General features: G+C 42.9%; 1 protein-coding gene across 1 annotated transcript in view; it reads right to left on the bottom strand.

Annotated features, from left to right (window-relative positions):
- Positions 1-19,189, bottom strand: part of LOC112104941 (integrin alpha-9) — a 295,892-nt gene that overhangs the window by 54,045 nt on the left and 222,658 nt on the right. Inside the window, exons 19-23 of the mRNA XM_026663550.2 lie at positions 17,702-17,788; positions 16,401-16,480; positions 10,653-10,742; positions 6,404-6,512; positions 3,060-3,167 (exon numbers count right to left, since the gene is read on the bottom strand). Coding sequence (XP_026519335.1) covers positions 3,060-3,167; positions 6,404-6,512; positions 10,653-10,742; positions 16,401-16,480; positions 17,702-17,788 — 474 coding nt within the window. The remainder of the gene's footprint in view (positions 1-3,059; positions 3,168-6,403; positions 6,513-10,652; positions 10,743-16,400; positions 16,481-17,701; positions 17,789-19,189) is intronic.

The following is a 19,189-nucleotide window of genomic DNA, read 5'->3' as shown; positions in this document are numbered from 1 at the left end:
AGGAAGGAAGCACTTACCAGCACTTCCTTGCTGGGTGGAAGGGGAAAAGAGGACAATGGAGGGGGTCAAGGATAAACAAGTAGTGTTATTTGGGTGATTTGGGAAGTAAAAGGCAGAGAGCTGCAGCAAGCATTCTAGCCTTTGGTATCTGAGATCATTACTGCATTGCTGGGAAATAAAATCTTTTAGAAGAGTTTCTGCAATAAAGCAAAAAGCTCAGAGCAACAGACAGGAGAAACATGTTATTAGTTTTAAAGGGAGTGAGATAATCTTGTCTACAAATGCCTCCAGTAGACACAAACAGTTCTAATGGGCTGTATCCAACTCTCTTCGTATTATTTTTGTGACTGAATTATGGAACAAGAACCCAATCCACACAATATAGAACGATTGGCTCATGGTACAATATAGATCAGTGGTCTCCAAAGTGGGGTGCACGCAAGGGGATCTTTCGGGGTGCGCGGCAGGAGGAGCGCCACCGGAGCAGCACAACTTTTTTCCCCCCCCCTTCGGCAGTTCGGACGGGAGTCTGAGCGGCTTTTTTTTTTTGCTTCGAGAGTTTGGCCGGGAGCAGGGGGTGCGTGCTCAAAAATTTTTTACTAATGGGGTGCGCGATCAAAAAAGTTTGGAGACCATGGATATAGATTACGCTGTACTCTATATGCATACTGAACACAAATGTGCATTATAGTTACTCTATGTGCTTGCATCCATAAACTGCAATGCTGTAGTGTACATTAAATGGGTCAAATCAACTTTGACAGGCAGGCACAAGTATTAAATGGCTTTCAGAAAAATTTGTTATGCCATCAAAACTTAAGATGCCGATGAAATGAATTTTAAGAGTAAATCCTGGCAATTAACCACCGATTATTCACATTGTTTATGCAACTTTATAAACATTCTTATTATAATCGCAACTTCATCCATTTTGAAAGGTCTGATCATGTTGACTTTAGGGTGACCAGACGTCCCGATAAAATCGGGACCGTCCCGATTTTGAGCTGTTTGTCCTGCGTCCTGACCGATCTCTGGTCGGGACGCAATTTTTGTCCCAATATTTTGTGCCGGCTTTTTTTTTTTTTTTTCTCTCGGCCGGCCGGCAGCACTCGGCTTTTTTCTTTTTTCTTTTGCTCTCAGCCGGCCGGCAACACTCGGCTTCCCCCCTCCCCCTCCCGGTGTCCCGATATTTTCTTCATCTCATCTGGTCACCCTAGTTGACTTCTAAGAATGTGAAAGCAAAAGAATAACTTTCGGGTAACTTTGCTATGCATTGTTCTGAAAGGGACACTATTCCTCTGCACAACTGCATCAGCTGATGTTTGTGCTACGGGAAGTACAGACTGATCAGAAACATGGGAATCATTAGTAAATGTGCTTACAAAAGTCTTTTTGCAAAGCGGCTACTTCTGACCCATTTTCCAGAGTTCATTCCAGTCTGCTGCTTTTGGATATAATTTGTTTTTTAAAAGGATGTTTGTTCTGCACTATGATGCCTCAAAAGTTCAATGGCTTAATTTCCCCTTTTCAGTCAATAAAACCTCGGCAAGGAGGTAGGGTGGTCTTGTGCTTAAGGCACTAGACACAAACTTAGGAGACAGATTCAATGCCCAGCTCTGACACACACTTCCTGCGTGACCTCAGGCAAATCACTTAATCTCTCTGTGCTTCAACTCCTCATCTGTAAAACACTTCCCTACCTCCCCGAGAGTTTGTGAGGATAAATTCATTAATGCTTATGAGAAGCTCAAATACTACATGGGGGCCCTATACCATAATCTTCTTAGACAGATAGATAGAGAATAGCAGTATCAGTGAAAACATGCCACACAATCCCACAAGAGGACATTGCTAGACAGCTGGGGAAAGTGAATGTTAGTGTTAAACAAGTGCCTACATTTCCAACACATCATGGGGCCTAATCCTAAGAAGCCTAAGTTTGGAATTTTGTTCTAAAAGGCTTTCATGACCTTACCATCTGCCCTGGCACCCATAACTCAGTCCCTTGGGGAGCAAGTATTAAAGTTTATGGGCATAAACCTGTAAATGCCAAAAGACAAATGCCACATTGCATAGAGTGAGCAACGTGACACTGAGTCTGGACTGTCTTCTGCATTTTAAACTAGGCTGAACAAAGCATTAAAAAGGCCTGGGAGGTAAAAAAATCCTGCAAGGGCTGGAGGATGGGCTCAATCTGAGCAACTCTGGCAGGTAACATGATGCTGGTTCTTCCCTCCCTGTTTCTAGATGCTTCTACAAATATCTAAACTCTTCCAGGCAAAAAGCCCGGGGAAGGGGCACAAGCAAAGCAGCAATGCAAGGTGGGCTTTTCTACCTGCTATTGTTTTGCACCAGCCACAGACTGATTGGCATGAACAGGGATGTCGGCTATGTGCGAAAGAAGACGTCATTGGATATACATTTGCATGGTTCCAGTGACATAAACACCTGCATTTGGGGCGTATAACGGCTGCAGCTACTTTTCCAGCCAAAAGGCTAGAAAAGCAGCCACAAATGCAGCCTCCCAACTTACCTGTGAGTTGGGGTGTTGGGTTGTACCTTTTCTGCACAGTTTCCCACACACATCCAATTACTATGAATTTGTAAAGGGGAGGAGTGAATCAGCTCCCTAGCCAACTCTTCCTTTCAACATCTCATCAATACAAAACATATTTTAACATATTAACCCAAACTTAAAAAACCCCAAAACCCCAAAAGTGAATCCTATGTCAGAACACCTGCATGGGATGGTTTTCTTGGTGGTAGACACAGAATTTTTTTTTTTAATCGTTAGGCTACTAACATTTGTAAGCAACCAGTCAAAAACCCTGTTTGTGTTAATGATGAGGTATAATATGATATAAATGTTATATTCAGTTTTAAGTTTCCTATTTAAAGGTGATTGTACAGAAAACTGATGTAAATGAACATGGATTGGCTTTATATCAGACTCCACTAGAGAGCAAACTATTTAATCAGAATACAGTTAACGTTGGATCTTACTTAAGTGAGAAAAACGGAGAGTTTCACCAATTGAGGAAACATTACAAAGTACTCACCATCATCTGCTGAATGTGAAAAGTTTCAGCCCCACTGGCAGAGAGGCGGTTAGGAAACAAAATGTCAACAAAAGGTTCGGGGAGTGTGCTTGGTCCAGTGTTGTAAACCTTGAAGTGTGAAAATACGTATAAATACAAGTACATATATAAAAAATCATGAATATGAAATTATTGCAGAACTGTAATTCTCTTCATTGACATTACACAGTTACTCAGAGTGAACATGGATTACAGATATATTTCCAAATTTCACTCATGTCCCTAATTTTTTCAGTCTCCACTAAGAACTGTTATATAAAAGCATTGGATACAGCAGCAGGGGTTAGTTTAATTTTTGCGTTTTTGACATTTAGTATTTTCACCCACAGTGTGCACTATACAGTGAACAGCATTGACATACAATGGCAAGTAATTAAAAAGCCAGTTACCAACATAAATTACATGTGGCTTTTGTCCATTCTGTGGACACACGGCCAATGACTACATTTTGAATGCTTCAATAATGCTGTCCAGAAAAATGAAAAGAGCATTGCTTTTCCTACCAATGTTGTTCTTTTCCATTATGGTAACCATTGCATTATATTTTGTGTGTGTTTTTCTTAAAGAGCACAAACCAAAATGGAATGATGAACATGACTACTGGAATTCTGGGTTTATTGACTGTGTTGATAGGAAATGCACTTGAGCAACCTTAATTCAGTTCAAGATTTGGGGGGTTTCAACAGAACAAGATTTTTCATGGAAACACGTTGACTTTTCATTGTAAAACCAAAGAGTTTCCAGCCCCAAACTGAAAAGTTTCAGGCGTAAAATGCAAAACTTTTTTCCTCCCCAAAAAAACTCAAAGATATCCATGAAAAATTTCAGTTTTTAAAATATTTTGTTTACATTTTTCATAGGGAGGGAAAAAACATTTTCTGACCATTGCTAATACATACACATATATAAATGTTTATATAATCAAAATATTAAACAATCCAATTAAAAACATTCAGCTATGTTGAGATTTCTTTGTCTAAATATATAGTGATCCACACCAGCATTGTTGTGAGTCAAAGGGACTATAAATATTAAAATATCAAGTCTTCTTTCTTGAGGCATTGTATATAGTTTGAGGAATGCATGAATGATAAAGGGGACTGGTGCAGAATGCCAAGTCTTTACAAAAGCCCTGAGGCACAAGAAAGGAGAGGAGGCTCCAACTACAATGGAGCAGAACAAATACTGCATGAAATGTGAGCCTAATGTAACAAATTAGAAATTTAAAAAATGGATAATCCCAACATGATAAGGAAAAACAGTTCATGAATAAGAGGTATTTGGATTACACAACACATTATTCACAACAAAACATTTGACTCAATGCAGAGTTTCACATACAAAAATCGCCCAAAACCCTATGTATTTTTAGCAATTCATCTTTTTTCTGTTGAGAAAATGTTACTTTTCTCCATCTGGAGAAGTTTAATAAATAGTGGGAAAATCATTAAAAACAATTAAACAAATTGTGATACAAACCATGCTTTACCCATTATGAAACCCTACCCTACCCTCTGTGTGTGTGTGTGTGTGTGTGTGAGAGAGAGAGAGAGAGAGAGAGAGTGTCCGAGGTTTACCACTTTACTGGAGGGCAGATCTGTGACTTGTTATAGTATCATTTTCAATTTCTATATGAAAACTCTCTTACATTGCAACTTGTGTTTGCGTGAGAGAGATCAGAAGGGAGGGAGGGATATATTATCAATGTATAAATTCTATCCCTATACTTTATATAATTTTCTTTTATTGAAAGTAATCATCTAGTCAAAACAGTACATCTGGTCTTTATCTGTTTTCGAACCAATAAATGACTATGGAAAAACTGCAAATCCTCATGAATAAATTCAGAGTCACAGGAACTAGAAGTCTGGTTCACAAGAGCTTTAACATCCTGAAATCCCAGTTTGAACACCCGGCTTTTACTCCTTTTTAATAAATAGCTACGGGCAGTGCATGACAGGAGGGGCTTAACTGCTCTGGACTATAGCCTGCCCCTAGATGGAGACATGTGTTACCCATTATGAGTTAAGTGGCATCATGCCTAGGAGAACAGGGGAAAGAAGGGAAAATGAAAAGCTATTGTTTACAATATTCTATAAATGATCCCCCACCCTCTCACGTCTGTATGATTTGTCATCCCCTACTCCCATCTAGTGGTCAAAAAGGATTTGTAAAGATAACTATGAAACACAGTGACGGTAGTGAGATGAGTGCCTTTTGGTCCCATCAAAAGATCTTGTTTTAACATGCATCCCACATGTTACACTGCACCAGGAAGCTATGGCTATGTCTACACTACCCGCCTGAATCGGCGGGTAGAAATCGATCTCTCGGGGATCGAATTATCGCGTCTCGTCGGGACGTGACATTCGATCCCCGAATCGACGCTTGTACTCCACCAGTGGAGGTAGGAGTAAGCGCCATCGACGGGGGAGGTCGATTTGCTGCAGTCCTCACAGCAGGGTAAGTCGGCTCCGATACGTCAAGATATGCGTATCTTAAATCGACCCCCCCCCCCCCCCCCGGCGGCGGTAGCCTATGTCATCCACATGAAAAGGATGATCCCATAGACCTGCACACGTAATTTTGAGATCCTGTGTGACGTATTTAAAACGAACCCTTCTCACCTCTACCCTTTGTTGTTAAACTCCCACATTAGGGTGACCAGATAGCAAAGGTGAAAAATCGGGACAGGGTGGGGCGTAATAGGCACCTATATAAGACAAAGCCCCAAATATCAGGACTGTGCCTATAAAATCGGGACATCTGGTCACATATCCCACACAGACACAAACAAGCTGCACAGTTCTGGCCCATTCTTTGCACTATTCTGTAGTAGGGAGCACTGAGTACACTGTAGTGTTGACATTTACATGCAGCAAGCCTTGATTCTTTTGAGAGGGCAGTTGCTCGGTCTCATGAATGAACACTGCCTATCCTTCTGTTTAACCGTAATGCCGCTGAAAATAATGTCTCTTCCCTTTGGAAACTTGGGACTGAATCTGAGATGTGATACTTGAATGAACAGAGCTGTTCACTCTGCATGTGATGAAAGGGAAAAAAGACCAGACCAAATAATGGCAGCTCCCTGCCCATGAAACTGTGATGCCCTATTTCTAAATCGTTTAATAATATATTAAGATAAGGAAAAACACCATCCCTGGAGACTATTTTAGTCCACTGTGAATACAGCAGCCTAAAATGTATGTATGACACACTGTTCTGAGATAAGGAAATGTGCACCAATCTCCGCACAAAAAAATGTGCTGTCAAGAGAAGAAGCTGTAAAGGTGGATCAACTTTACCTGAAGAGTGAAGTTGAGGGGCTGAAAAAGACATTCATAATTCTCCAGCTGAACAAAACTGGATCTTTCCACAGACCCTCCATACAAAAAGGAAGTCGGGGAGACAGTTCTGAAAGGTTAAGACATGAATTCAGTCATTGCCATCTGTCTTCAATGTGAGATACATTTGTGGATTGAAAGTGTAGTGCAGAGTTCATTCAGCTGGGTACAGAGATTTAGGAGAGGTGACTCAAGGGAGCCCTTTCCTTCCCATCCTATTGTCTATACTTTGTTTTATTCTCAGCAGTAGGTCAGACAAATACAACCTTAATGGATCCTGAACTGGGTCTTTTTTTCTGCTATTCCCAGTCATAATGTGAGATGTTTTTAACATCATATCTAAAATCTGTCCCTTCTTCCCCATGCCTACGACAAAACTTCTTGTCCATGCCCTGGTCCTCTCATGTTGGGAACTGAAATCTTTCTTTCCAGACTCTCAGAGCTCTAAGCATGCAACTTGCTCTTGAAAAATGTTCCATTGGAAAGACTTCCACTGACTTCTGTGAGAGTTGGATCTACTCTAAATGCACATGCCCCATTCTGTGTTCATTTTTGGTAACCATTTATATAATCAAGTTTTACAGGTAACAATGTTTGCAGAAAGCTAACTTCAAAGCCACCTGAGTTTCTGTGGAAATCAAAATCTGTTCACACAAGTTTTCATATCAGAAATGCTCATCCACTGAGGAAAGTAAAACTAATACCAACTGACTTATCTGACCAATCACAACTCACCCACATAGCTGGAATGTCAAATACTTTTTGCATTTGGCCCACAAAGATTTAAAAAAAAAAATACAATAGGCCTGATCTTCCGCTGGCGTAAAGCAGCATAACTCCATGGACTACAGGAGAGCTATACTGCTCTACAACACTTGAGAGGATCTGTCCTAATCAGCATAATTTTGGAGAGAAAAAATTAATTCACAGAAGAAATTAAAGGAATTGTTCCTGCATAGTTGGCAACAGAAAGACTCCAGTTTTATGCCAGTGTACCTCCACTGAGGACCTAAAACTGTCTGATCAATTACTGGTTATGAATTACTCAGTCAGCTCTATTTATCAACATTTAATACAACTAGTATTTATTGTTAAAATGGCAACAAAAGACTTAGGTAAAAATGTCACTTGCTATTGTCCCAGTCCTGCAGAACTTTCTAATTCTTTGCTGAAAACAAGGCAAGTTTTCCTTGACTAGGTTTGCAGGGGGTGGGTCATTGATAACGTTAAATTAATCTGAGAAAGCTGTTTTAATAACAGTAATAATTTTCACTTACATATGGATTTCTGTCTATGGTTTCCACAGCACTTTATGAACATTAATTAATTACACTTTTCAACAACTATGGGGTTGTAATCTCCATTTTGCAGACCATGAGACTGAGGCACAGGAAAGATGTAGTGACTTGCCCATGGTCACACAGCAAGTCAGTGGCAGAGCTAGGAATAGAAGCCAGGACTCCTGAATGTCAGTCTCTCATCACTCATCACAGTGTAAAACACAACACTGTTTTACCAGCAGGACTACGAGGCACAGCACAAAACTCACAACCCCATGGGGGAGATGGGGCTAATCCTCCCAAAATGCCCTCCTAATCCTGGGATGTTCCAGGGGCAAAAAAGGCTCCCGGTGTAATTTAAGACAGCCCTGGGAACCTAAGTTACAGCAGCCTCCTCAGGTTACCATATAGGTGGCAGTGGTACTCAGAATTTCCAAAGAGCTGCATCTGAAATGCCCCTCCTGCCCCAGCATGCCTCCTATGCTGGGGCTCATAAGACGGTCTTCAGAAGGCAGCCTTACTGCTGTCTTCTACAGTGCCCGTGCAAGGAGAGTCCTCTCCCAGCTGGATACTGAGCTTTTAGGGCCTATTTATACCACTCCATGCCTTTACATAGCCTAGGAGCAGGGCTAAGGATCTCTATCATGGACTCAGATCCTTAATAATAAATGAAAATATTCTTTTAAAATATGGTGTCCAAAATAGAGCATCACTAATGTTATCATGCCTCAGAACTTTATCTCCTCTGATGAAACCATCAGTAAACTCAGTCCTGGTAACCAGATAAGGTGTTGTATTGCTCTGGAGTTAGCTACACCTAATGTATTTGAATGAAGAAAGTAATCCATAAAATCAGTTAGGCGGGGTTTTCAAGACTTGTCTTTTAAATGAGATATTATGAAGAGAAGGAAAGAAGCCCAAGTTGCGTCAAACTTTTTGGAATTTTTAGGATCTTCGTTCACTAACAGGGAGAATACAGCAGTCCTAGAATAATAGATGAAACTTTTCTGTGCTTGAGAATCATCAGTTTCATCAAGGAGCAAGGGATTGACTGGATTAAAGTTTAAATGTAGACTGATTTCCATGCAGACATATTTGACTCCATTATTTAAATACAAGGGTTTTTTTCAGTACTGCTAAGTATTGTATTTTCAGTATCTGGAAATGTTTGTACTTGTTAGTCATGGGCAAACCTTAACAAGTTCAGAGGATCAGGTCAAATAAACACACATCCGAACTACTGGGGTCTGCAAAACCTGGGCCAGAAACGTGAGAACAGGCTCTCTCTTAAAATTTCCAGCATGTCGTGCTTCCCACAGGGACAGAAATACTATGGGGACAGTCTTTCTTGTAGTATTTTGGCACAAAATCCGGTTTGGAGCCTGTAAGTGCAGACATGTTAAAAAATTAAAATGAATGAAAAAGGTTAGCCAGACTTTTTCACGCCTCAAAAGAGGTTGAGATTTACGTTGAGGTTTGATGGCATTCTTCTTTTGTCTGAGTAGGCTCACCCACATCTTCCACATGCATGACAACTCTGTGCGCTAATGGGAGTTATGTGACTTTATTCCTGTGTAGTGTGACAGGAATACAGGCCTAAATGGTCAAACTGAGACTTGGCCATGAATCTAAAGGTTTACCCACATCCTCTGCTAACTCACACATTGAATTCAAATAAGCACAGGTATCTATTTTCTCAACTTTAACAGTGGCTAAGTATGTCTTGGTCCTTTACTAATGGTATAGTAGTGCCGTGGCCCTTAGCTCAGGCAGTAGATGCTCATGCTGCATGGATTCAGTCACCACAAAGGATCCATTCAGGAGGTTGTTACAAATGGTGGCTAGTACAGGGAAGTTCTGCAGACCTCTGATGCTCAGGGTGTGCTTCCCCAAGTGGGCAGTACATGTAAACCACATTAGCCCAGCATACGTCATTATTCCTCTTCGGTGTCTGGATCACCTAATTCTGAGTCAGTTACTGCCTCGGTCGCCTGTTGGGATTGAACCTGGAATCTCTGGATCTAGAAGGTTCAGCCTCAAATGGCAGAGCTAACGCTCCAGGTCCATTAGTTTATAGATAATAGCTCTTTATGAGGTCCAGCCAGTAGAGAGGGACATAAGAACATAAGAACGGCCATACTGGGTCAGACCAAAGGTCCATCTAGCCCAGTAGCCTGTCTTCCAAAGTGGCCAATGCCAGGTGCCCCCGAGGGAACGAACAGAACAGGAAATCATCAAATGATCCATCCCCTGTCCCCCACTCTCAGCTTCTGGCAAACAGGCTAGGGACACCATTCCTGCCCATCCCGGCTAATAGCCATTGATGGATCTATCCTCCATGAATTTATCTATAGAGACACAGTTGTCCAGTATATTACAAGTATTTCAGCCTTGATAGTGATGTGGAGCTCTCTATTTTTATTCGAACTCCTTTCATACCAGGGAGAATGGGGGTTAAAATATAAACACAAGTTAGTTCTGACTATGAAATTAAACAGAAAGGCAAATAGTTAGATCTCACCATTATTCCAAGAATTCCAGAACATCTGACCCTAACCTTTGGCCTGGCAATTCTCAGTCATATCTTTAGATACATCCTCTGGAATGAGATTTGATTAATTTAGTCTTCCCCACTCCCCCCCCCTTTTTTTTTTTAAAAGGTCCATCACATTCACAGAATTACAGCAACTTAAATCAATGACTAAAATATCTAATGTTACTGGCTGAGGGAGGATGGGGTGCAATAAATACATCCCAGATAATGAATGACGATGTCCTGTTTTCAAAGTCTGGGAAACAAGTCTAGAAGAAAGCAGCTTTCTGGCCACATGTAAACAAAGAGAAGAATGTAATTTTCCGTTGGATGAAATTCACATGTTCTTGTTAGGATTTTATTTGTATTTTTTGTCATTTGATAATTGGTCACTTACCCAGTGATAGATGAGTCCACTTCATGCATCAAGGGCACAGACAGGGTGAGAGTGTTGTCATGTAGCGATTCAGCGTGCTCTAGGTTTCCACTGTGTCAGAAAGGAAAAATAAGCATGCTGTAAACCTACAGGCTTTGCACTGAATTACACGGGTGCAGTCAGCAGCTACTATCTCATATCGGCCTTTTACTCTGAACCCCTGTGTTTGAGTGATGGCTCATTACAGAGACTTTTAAAGATCAAGGGTTACATTTGTAAATTGTGCCCTGGAGGGGACCTACACACAAAGCTTGTCTTCTGCGAACTGCCTTTGTGCATGTACTGTATGGGTAAGTCTACACAGCAGCTGGGAGCATGCTTCCCAGTGCAGGTATACAGACTTGCGCTAGCTCTACATGTTAAAATAGCAGTGTAGCCGGTGTAGCACAGGTGCCATCTTGGGCTAGCCACCAGAAGAGGGTCCAGCGGGGCTTGTACTCAGGCAGCTGCCCGGCTATCCCGGCTACACTATTTTTAGTGCACTAGCATGAGTGCACTGGGAAGCACGTCCCCAGCAGCAGTGCAGACATACACTATAAGAGATACGCTGAAAATGTACCCATAAGATGAGAATCCATCTAAATTCACTTGACATGGAAAACTACTGTAGTAAAATAATGGCAAGTCTCCATCTTACATCCCAGACATAATCAAAATAATTTACAGTCAATAATTTAAAATCACTCGTTATCTGTCAGATTGTACCTCTCTTTTGCAGGAGATCTTAGAACAGTGTTGTGGTCCTACTGTTCTCAAATCAGTAAACGAGGCTGTAGCTAAGCAGCTCAAAATAGAATTACCGGGAACTAGGTGCCTAAAAACCATGCACACTGACTGAGGCGTGTACTCTACAACAGCCCATATCACAGTTAGTCACTTTTCAAAATGAAAGAGAGATAGGTTTTTATTAGGTGCTATTCCATGGCCTGGCAAAAGTCCAAAATATGGAGCAAAAAAAGATGAGTATTCACCTCTCATTCACTTACACAACCATGTCCATTTATTTCAATGGGATATATAGAGATGGATTGTTTTTGGAAATCTTTCTGATCTCCCAAATTTAGAGGTGTTGGATAATAAAACCCTCGAGTAGAAATGTGATACCATGTTCAGTTTTTGCCAAACATTTCAAAGCTAGTTCAGTAGATAGCCCTACTTCAGCTTACCTCTTCTTGACATAAGAAAATGACAGTCAAGAAGCTTCAGTCACAGGTTTTATCAATAAGAAATGTATCGCCAACTATATTTCCTTGGGCTGTGAACTCATCAGCTCTCATAAGCTAAATGGAGTTGAGCAAAGCTGTGGATCTAAAAATCTTTGATTTCTGAGAAAGTTTGAATCTGAATCCAAATTTTGTGGCTATATCATTAACCCCAAGATGGGCCAAACCAAAGCTGAGACTCTAAATGCCCCCAAAACCCTTTCCTCTCACACAGGTTTGAAGACGACTCCAAATCAGTACCACTGACTTCATGTCATGCCGTGAGAAACATGTCATTTACTGACATTTCAAGTGGTGTGGATGAGCGTCTGAAAATGGACGAAGTTGCCACAAAGGGTACTTTTGGAACAGCTCAGATCTAGATCCAAATTTTAAGAATCTGGCCTGTTTCCACAGTTTGCGAATAGCACTTTTCCCTCTAAGTAAGAAAAAAGCCAATGCTCCTGATAGCAGAGAACACTGTGCTGCTGTCTTTTGAATGATACAAACACTGAGGTCTTTCTGCTGACTTCAGGTCACTGAAGGTCCCATGGTACATTTCCCATGAGTAAGGGCCTCAAATGTGGCCAATTTCCAACATCAATCATTGCTTTCCTAAATTCCCCATTGCTTTAAACCAACACATAATTATTCATGTCCTATCCCCAGTGTGGAATGTTGCTCGTGCCATCAAAAAATAGCTGTGACATTCCACTCAAGAGGTGGGTAAAATGATGGCTATATGTATACAGTTAATGATTCTGTAGTACGCTTTAAAGCTTGTAGGAGGTGCTGTATTAAATCAATACTAGTATATAAAATGACTCTCTCCACAAACGATGCCTACATATTTAAAGTATTATATTATGCCTTTGTGGAGAATGCTGTATTCTGAGCAAACCCATGCAGGTCAAAATTGCAAAGATACTTAATCTGATGGTGAGCCTGAGTGCCACCAAAAGATGGAAAAATAATCCTGTTCTACCTTTTTAAAGTATTATTTCAGATTTCAGCAATGTAACCTAAGGGACCAGTTTTGGCTTTCTGCTATGAAGGTACTAGATTCATTCACGAACCTTAATGTTTGACCAAACAAACCCCTCTGATTTTTGAGCAGTGTTATTAAGGCTATAACAGGCAGCCTTGGGACTCCCTGTATAAAGTGCTAAGCTGGCTTTGCAGGTGGCTACGTTTGTTCAATAGGACTGTGAAAAAACAGGCATACAGCACAGCCTTCTGTAATTGGCTCCTTTGATGTGACTGCCAATAAACAAAAGCACGCGGCAGAAGAGCATTCCAAATACCCCACCGCACCCATCAAACACTTTACAGTAGCCTTTCCTCTTGCACGGGTTTTAAGTCTCCAAAACTGTCATTTTGTAGCACGTCACAAATACCAAGGGAGGTGCAGTGCCTCCAAGTGGAACTAGTCATCTGTGAGCAAGTGGAATTCAAAGGGGTACATGTGTGTGTCTAGCCCTCTGAAAAAGGAAGAACATTTCTGTCAGCAAAGGGTACGACAGGAGACTAAGGCTAGCGACCCATGTTGCTTCCCCAAAAAGTGCATGTTTTTGTACAATAAATATTAGACTATCCAACTGTCAGGGCCGGCTCCAGGCACCAGCTGACCAAGCACGTGTTTGGGGCGGCACCTTGGGGCAGGGCGGCGCTTGATTTTTTTTATTTTTTTTTTATTTGGTGGCGCGGCGCTCGGAGCGGGGGCGGGGGCTTGGTGCTGGGGGGGTGGGGCTTCGGGCGGTGCAGTGCTCGGAGGGGGGGTGGGGCTTCGGGCGGTGCTCGGAGGGCGGTGCTTCAGGCGGCATGGTGCTCGGAGGGGGGGCAGGGGCTTCGGGTGGCATGGTGCTCGGGGGGGGGGCTTCGGGCGGGGTGGTGCTCGGGGGGGCGGGGCTTTGGGCGGCGTGGTGCTCGGGGGGGGGGGGGGTTGGGGGGGGGCGGGGGCTGGCGCGGTGCGGCGCTTGGAGGGGGCGGGGCTTCGGGTGGCATGGTGCTGGGGGGCGGGGATTTCGGTGGTGCTCGTGTTGGGGGGGGATACGGCAGGGCGGCTCTCTTCTTTTTTGTCTGGGGCGGCAAAAAAGTTAGAACTGGCCCTGCCAATTGTAACGCTGTTTCAGACTATGCTGCCCAACTTGCAGCTGCAATGAGCCCACTGGGGGCCCCCTACTACCAGGGACAGGTTTAACTGCTATAGAGATATGTACTTCCTACACTTTCAGCACTGTGGGAAGCAGGGCCACCCAGAGGATTCAGGGGGCCTGGGGCAAAGCAATTTCGGGGGCCCCTTCCATAAAAAAAAGTTGCAATACTATAGAATACTATATTCTTGTGGGGGTCCCTGTGGAGCCCGGGGCAAATTGCCCCACTTGCCCCCCCCTCTGGGCGGCTCTGGTGGGAAGTAAGGAAGAACTGTTCTGTGCTAAGACAGTGCTACAGTACTGGCTTGAGAACCCTGTGAATACAGGATGTCCCTCTTCATCTCAGCCTGACTAGGGCACATCTCAGGTTTCCCCTCTTATTTTCTTTACTCGTTGGCTTTTCTATAGCTCTCACTATTGTAGCATATAAGTGCCTAAAAAACACCCTCTGTGAGGCAGAGAAGTATTATTATCCTCTTTTTCTAGATGGGGACCTAGGACTTGCTGGTTAAGTTACTTAACTTCTCCATCACATATATAAAATGAGAGAAACAGGATATGAACCCAGACCTCCCAAGACTCAGTCCAAGTCCTTAGCCACAAGACTCCTTTCTGTCCTCCTTTATATAAAAAACCTCCTTCTAATTACCCTATTCTATATACTATCTACATGCACACACATCCAAGTTCTTGATGCACTATAGACTTCTCCCACCCCAGAGGGACTGACAACCCCTTACATCTACACCACAACCTATGCTTTGTAGTGAAGGAGGACAAGGGTTTCCTTGAGCCAGCCCTGCATATTCCCCCCTTTCACAAACACAAAGTGAAAACTAACTTGGAGAACATGTTAGGCTCCTTATATGTTGTATAACAATGTGGAGTATTGAATGCATGATTTAATGGAAGGCTCTTCATAGGTTATGTTAGGTTCCTCGTAAAATAAGGGTAGGTACCACGGAAAATTTACTAAAGCATATTGATGGATCTGACCCCAAGGGAAAAAGTTATATGTATATTCCTCTTCATTATGCCTTATAAGTTCTGGAAAACACAGACTGAGTGAAATTAAAGCAGCCTCCATGGAACTAAGCTTATGCAACAACTATGACTTACACATAAGATCACTATAGGGTGGATGAACTGCTCTTCACGGATAATAAAATTTCTCTAATGTATTAGACACAAACAGTCTTGACCCTCTGATGTGGAGGGCTCTCTTACAGTATTTCATAGCAGCAGCACATGGTACAGGATCTTGTTCCACACACCTGTCATTTTGGGGGGATTACTCTTTACGAGAACAAAGTCACTGAGCAACTGCTAGTGTTCATCTCTCATCTCCAACAGTTCTGTGTGGGGGTTCATCATGAAAGTGGGGATGGGAGGATTAAGACTGATTATGTCCATCTTGACATGGAAGGATCCAAAATGGGCCTCTTCATGCATCTGCAGTCACACCCAACAGCACAGAAAGCGAAAGCCCCAGCTAATCACATTTCAGCAGTGGCAGCATTAGGAGCACAGGGTAATAAAGCCGCACTATCATCAATTCCTATATGAATACAGAGAGTTCCTGTGACCTAATCACAGTTATATTTTATTTCTTTATGGCAGATCATCTTAGAAAGCAGACAGGGCATGTTATGGTTTTCACTGATTCTAAGATCAAATCCCTATGGACACATTTCTAAGAATTCTGTATTCAAAGTGATATTCAGCCTAACTCACTTCATAACAAGTTTCACAATGTTTTGTGGGCAGAACACTGCTCAGCTGTCTCATACATCCAGCCACACCACACAAAAGATCAGAAGGAGAAAAAAATGTGTGCTCAACTTTTCAACAGGTTAGAGAAGATCTAATGAATGCAGATTGCTTTTTGACATGGGTCCAATCACTTATTTCACTCAAGCACTGGAACAAATGCTCAGATGCAGCTGAGTTGCGCTAGGTGCAAGACTCAAAGGGATGAGTGGTGAAAGATGGATTCATGCCACATTATGATCTCCTGATCCTGGAGTCAGCTATGGGCTGGTCTGCCCTCCAATACAATTTAAAGCACACTAAGAGCGGCTCTAATTTGCACCCATCTGGCAGCAAGAGTGCAAAGACAATCCTAACACACCCCCTTGTATCAGGCTTAACCACTTACCCAGGATACTTGGTATGCTGGTTAAGCTGGCTTTGTGGTCCCTTTATGCCACCAGAATATATTAATTTGGTCCTAATAATTAAATTTCAGTTATTTATTATACATCATGCAACATGTGTATTTCATAGCATATATTTCACATGGCCAAGAGTCTGCACATTCCATCAAGAAATATGGCCAGATGAGGGACCCTTACCTTTGGGCCGTGACAAGGAATGTAAGAAACTCCTCTTCCCCAGACAAGTGGCTTGTATCAAAGATCACACTGAACTCATACTATGGAAAGAAAAAGTAGCATTTAGTGAGTATTATAGATTGCGTTCCCTAATCTAGAATTTCATGTCCATCCCCCCCCTCCACTTGAGCTACATACTGTATCTATCCATGCAGAAATATTCTATTTTTATATATTTAATATTAGTTGCCATACTCATAGACTCATAGACTCATAGACTTTAAGGTCAGAAGGGACCATTATGGTCATCTAGTCTGACCTCCCGCATGATGCAGGCCACAAAAGCTGACCCACCCAATTTCCCTTATCTCAGCTGTTGAAGTCTCCAGATCGTGATTTAAAGACTTCAAGTCGCAGAGACTCCTCCAGCTTGCGACCCCTGCCCTATGCTGCGGAAGAAGGCAAAAAACCTCCAGGGCCTCTGCCAATCTACCCTGGAGGAAAATTCCTTCCCGACCCCAAATATGGCGATCAGTAGAACCCCGAGCATACAGGCAAGATTCTCCAGCCGGACCCACATTTTACCAGCGATGGCACGTTATTGCATACATTTGTCAGTGTATTAAGGAGGCCCTAACCTATTAGGGCATTAGCCAATAGTCATAGGGTCAGATGTTCCCCAGATGAGACAGCTTTCACCATTCTGTCCATTCCGTGAGCAATAAAACTGTAAGCTAAGTTTTGACTGCAATCTTTTTTTTGTTGGCGATGTCAGAGCAGAAAGAACACAACTGGATTTTCAGATCCCAGTTTGTCTTCTGACCCACCGGCTAATTGAGCAAAATTCTATTTAGCTGTCACTGAGAGACAATATGGAAATTCATGATCTCATTTTTGTAGGCACTGATCTAAACATAGCTGCACTTAAATGTACTTTTCATAGCATGAGACGACACAAAATAAAAACAAAGCCGTGCAATAAAAACAGACTGGGTGGAGAGCCCTCTTCTAACTTTCTGCTGAGGAAGCATTACACAATCATTTTCTGGCAGCTGCAAAGCACCAGTTAACTTCCATTAGTACTGCACACATGTTACAATGGGCATAGCACTGCTGCTGACTTTGTTCAGTGGGAACGAAGAGCCCAACCTTACAGCAATTACGAAAGGCAGCCATAGCATCCCTATGGGAGAGCTGTGAAAACTCAGTCGTGTCACAGAGCCATAATGCCTTTCCCCTGCAGGTCTACTCCTGCCTCTTCCCTTGGCACAGAGGGGTTCATGAGCTATCCTCCTTAAAGTGAAAGTCAGTCAGCACATTACCTTGGACTTCGATCTCATGAAAGGAAATCCCACGCTGCACTTGAGGAAGTCTGACTCCAGCAGCTCACAAGCAATGCCCAGCTCTTCCTGAAGGAAGGGGGGAAAAAAACATGTGGATGAAAGGGTGGTGGTAGAAAGAGGTGACAGATTACAAGGAACAATCCTGATGAAAAGAAACAATACACAGGGAATGTGGGACCTTTGCCACCCCTAGCTGCACAGTTCCCAGAAGGTTAACAGTCAAGTCAAAAGGAAATATACAGCACTGCACGTCATAATAGTGTCTGTGAACCTCAGATACTGTTAATAAGTGCAAGAAAAAATAACAATCTTACAATTCCTCGTGAAGAAAGACAAAGGGGAAACTCCATATTCCAGAGAAGGAAACATATTAGAGTCAGGGAACTATCAGCAGCCAAAAGTGTTCAGATCGTCCAGCCTTCAAACCTTGCCAACCTCATGATCAGAAGCAAGCTCCCCACAGACCAACTCTAAGCGGGCACCAGACTCTGCCAGAACTCAAATGCAAAACCTGTAGACATACTGCCAATGCTATTCTGATCAACACTCCCTCTCCCCCGCCACACACACACCATGTGCCTATCACACGTGCTCCTACACATGCCTATCACAACATGTGGTGTACTTTAACTAATGCATCAAATGCCCCAACAACAACTATGTGGGTAAAACCAGACATGCACTATGCTCGCAAATGAACTCACACAGAAAAGTGATAAAAGAAACACACCACATCACCTGTGGGAGAACGCTTTTCAAAAAGCGATCACTCTATATCTGACCTCTCAGTCCTCATCCTCAAAGGAAACCGGCACAACTCCTTCAAAAGATGAGCCTGGGAACTTAAATCGATAACTCTGCTGGACGTTAAAAACTATGGCCTTAACAGAGTCACTAGTTTTATGGCTCAATAGTATTACAACAATTTATAAACACACCTTACTGCCTACTACCTTCCTTTGTCCTAGGATTGCAAAAATGTTAATTGCCCACTTTATTTTAAGTGCTCTCCTACAGCATATGGGAACCCTTTATGCTGAACAATCTGTCCCACCTGGCATTTAGCCGTCACACTCTGGTTATCTTCCCAAGACCTGAGGAAGAGCTCTGTGAAGCTCAAAAGATAGCCCCTTCCACCAAAAGAAGTCAGCCCAATAAAAGATATTCTCTTTAGTGATCAGACAGAACTACAGGAAAATTAGCACCTCCCAGCACCTCCCACCCGCCGGCAGACCCCACGGATCAGCCCCTACCCCCACTTCCCCCTGCCTCCTGCCCGCAGCAATCAGCTGGCTTGCGGCATTTTGGAGTCAGGAGGAAGGGGGGAGGAGCGAGGACTCGGCGCGCAGGCTCCCCCTCCCTCCCCTGCCTCCCGAATGCCGCAAGCCAGCTGATTGCCCTGGGCAGGAGGCAGGGGGGGAGGGAGGGGAAGCCTGCGCACCCAGTCCTCGCTCTTCCCCCCTCCCT

The sequence above is a fragment of the Terrapene carolina genome, unplaced genomic scaffold (genome assembly GCF_002925995.2).
Source record: "Terrapene carolina triunguis isolate 2854851 unplaced genomic scaffold, T_m_triunguis-2.0 Scaffold33723, whole genome shotgun sequence".
Classification (NCBI taxonomy): domain Eukaryota; kingdom Metazoa; phylum Chordata; order Testudines; family Emydidae; genus Terrapene; species Terrapene triunguis.
This window is presented reverse-complemented; position numbering and strand designations above follow the sequence as displayed.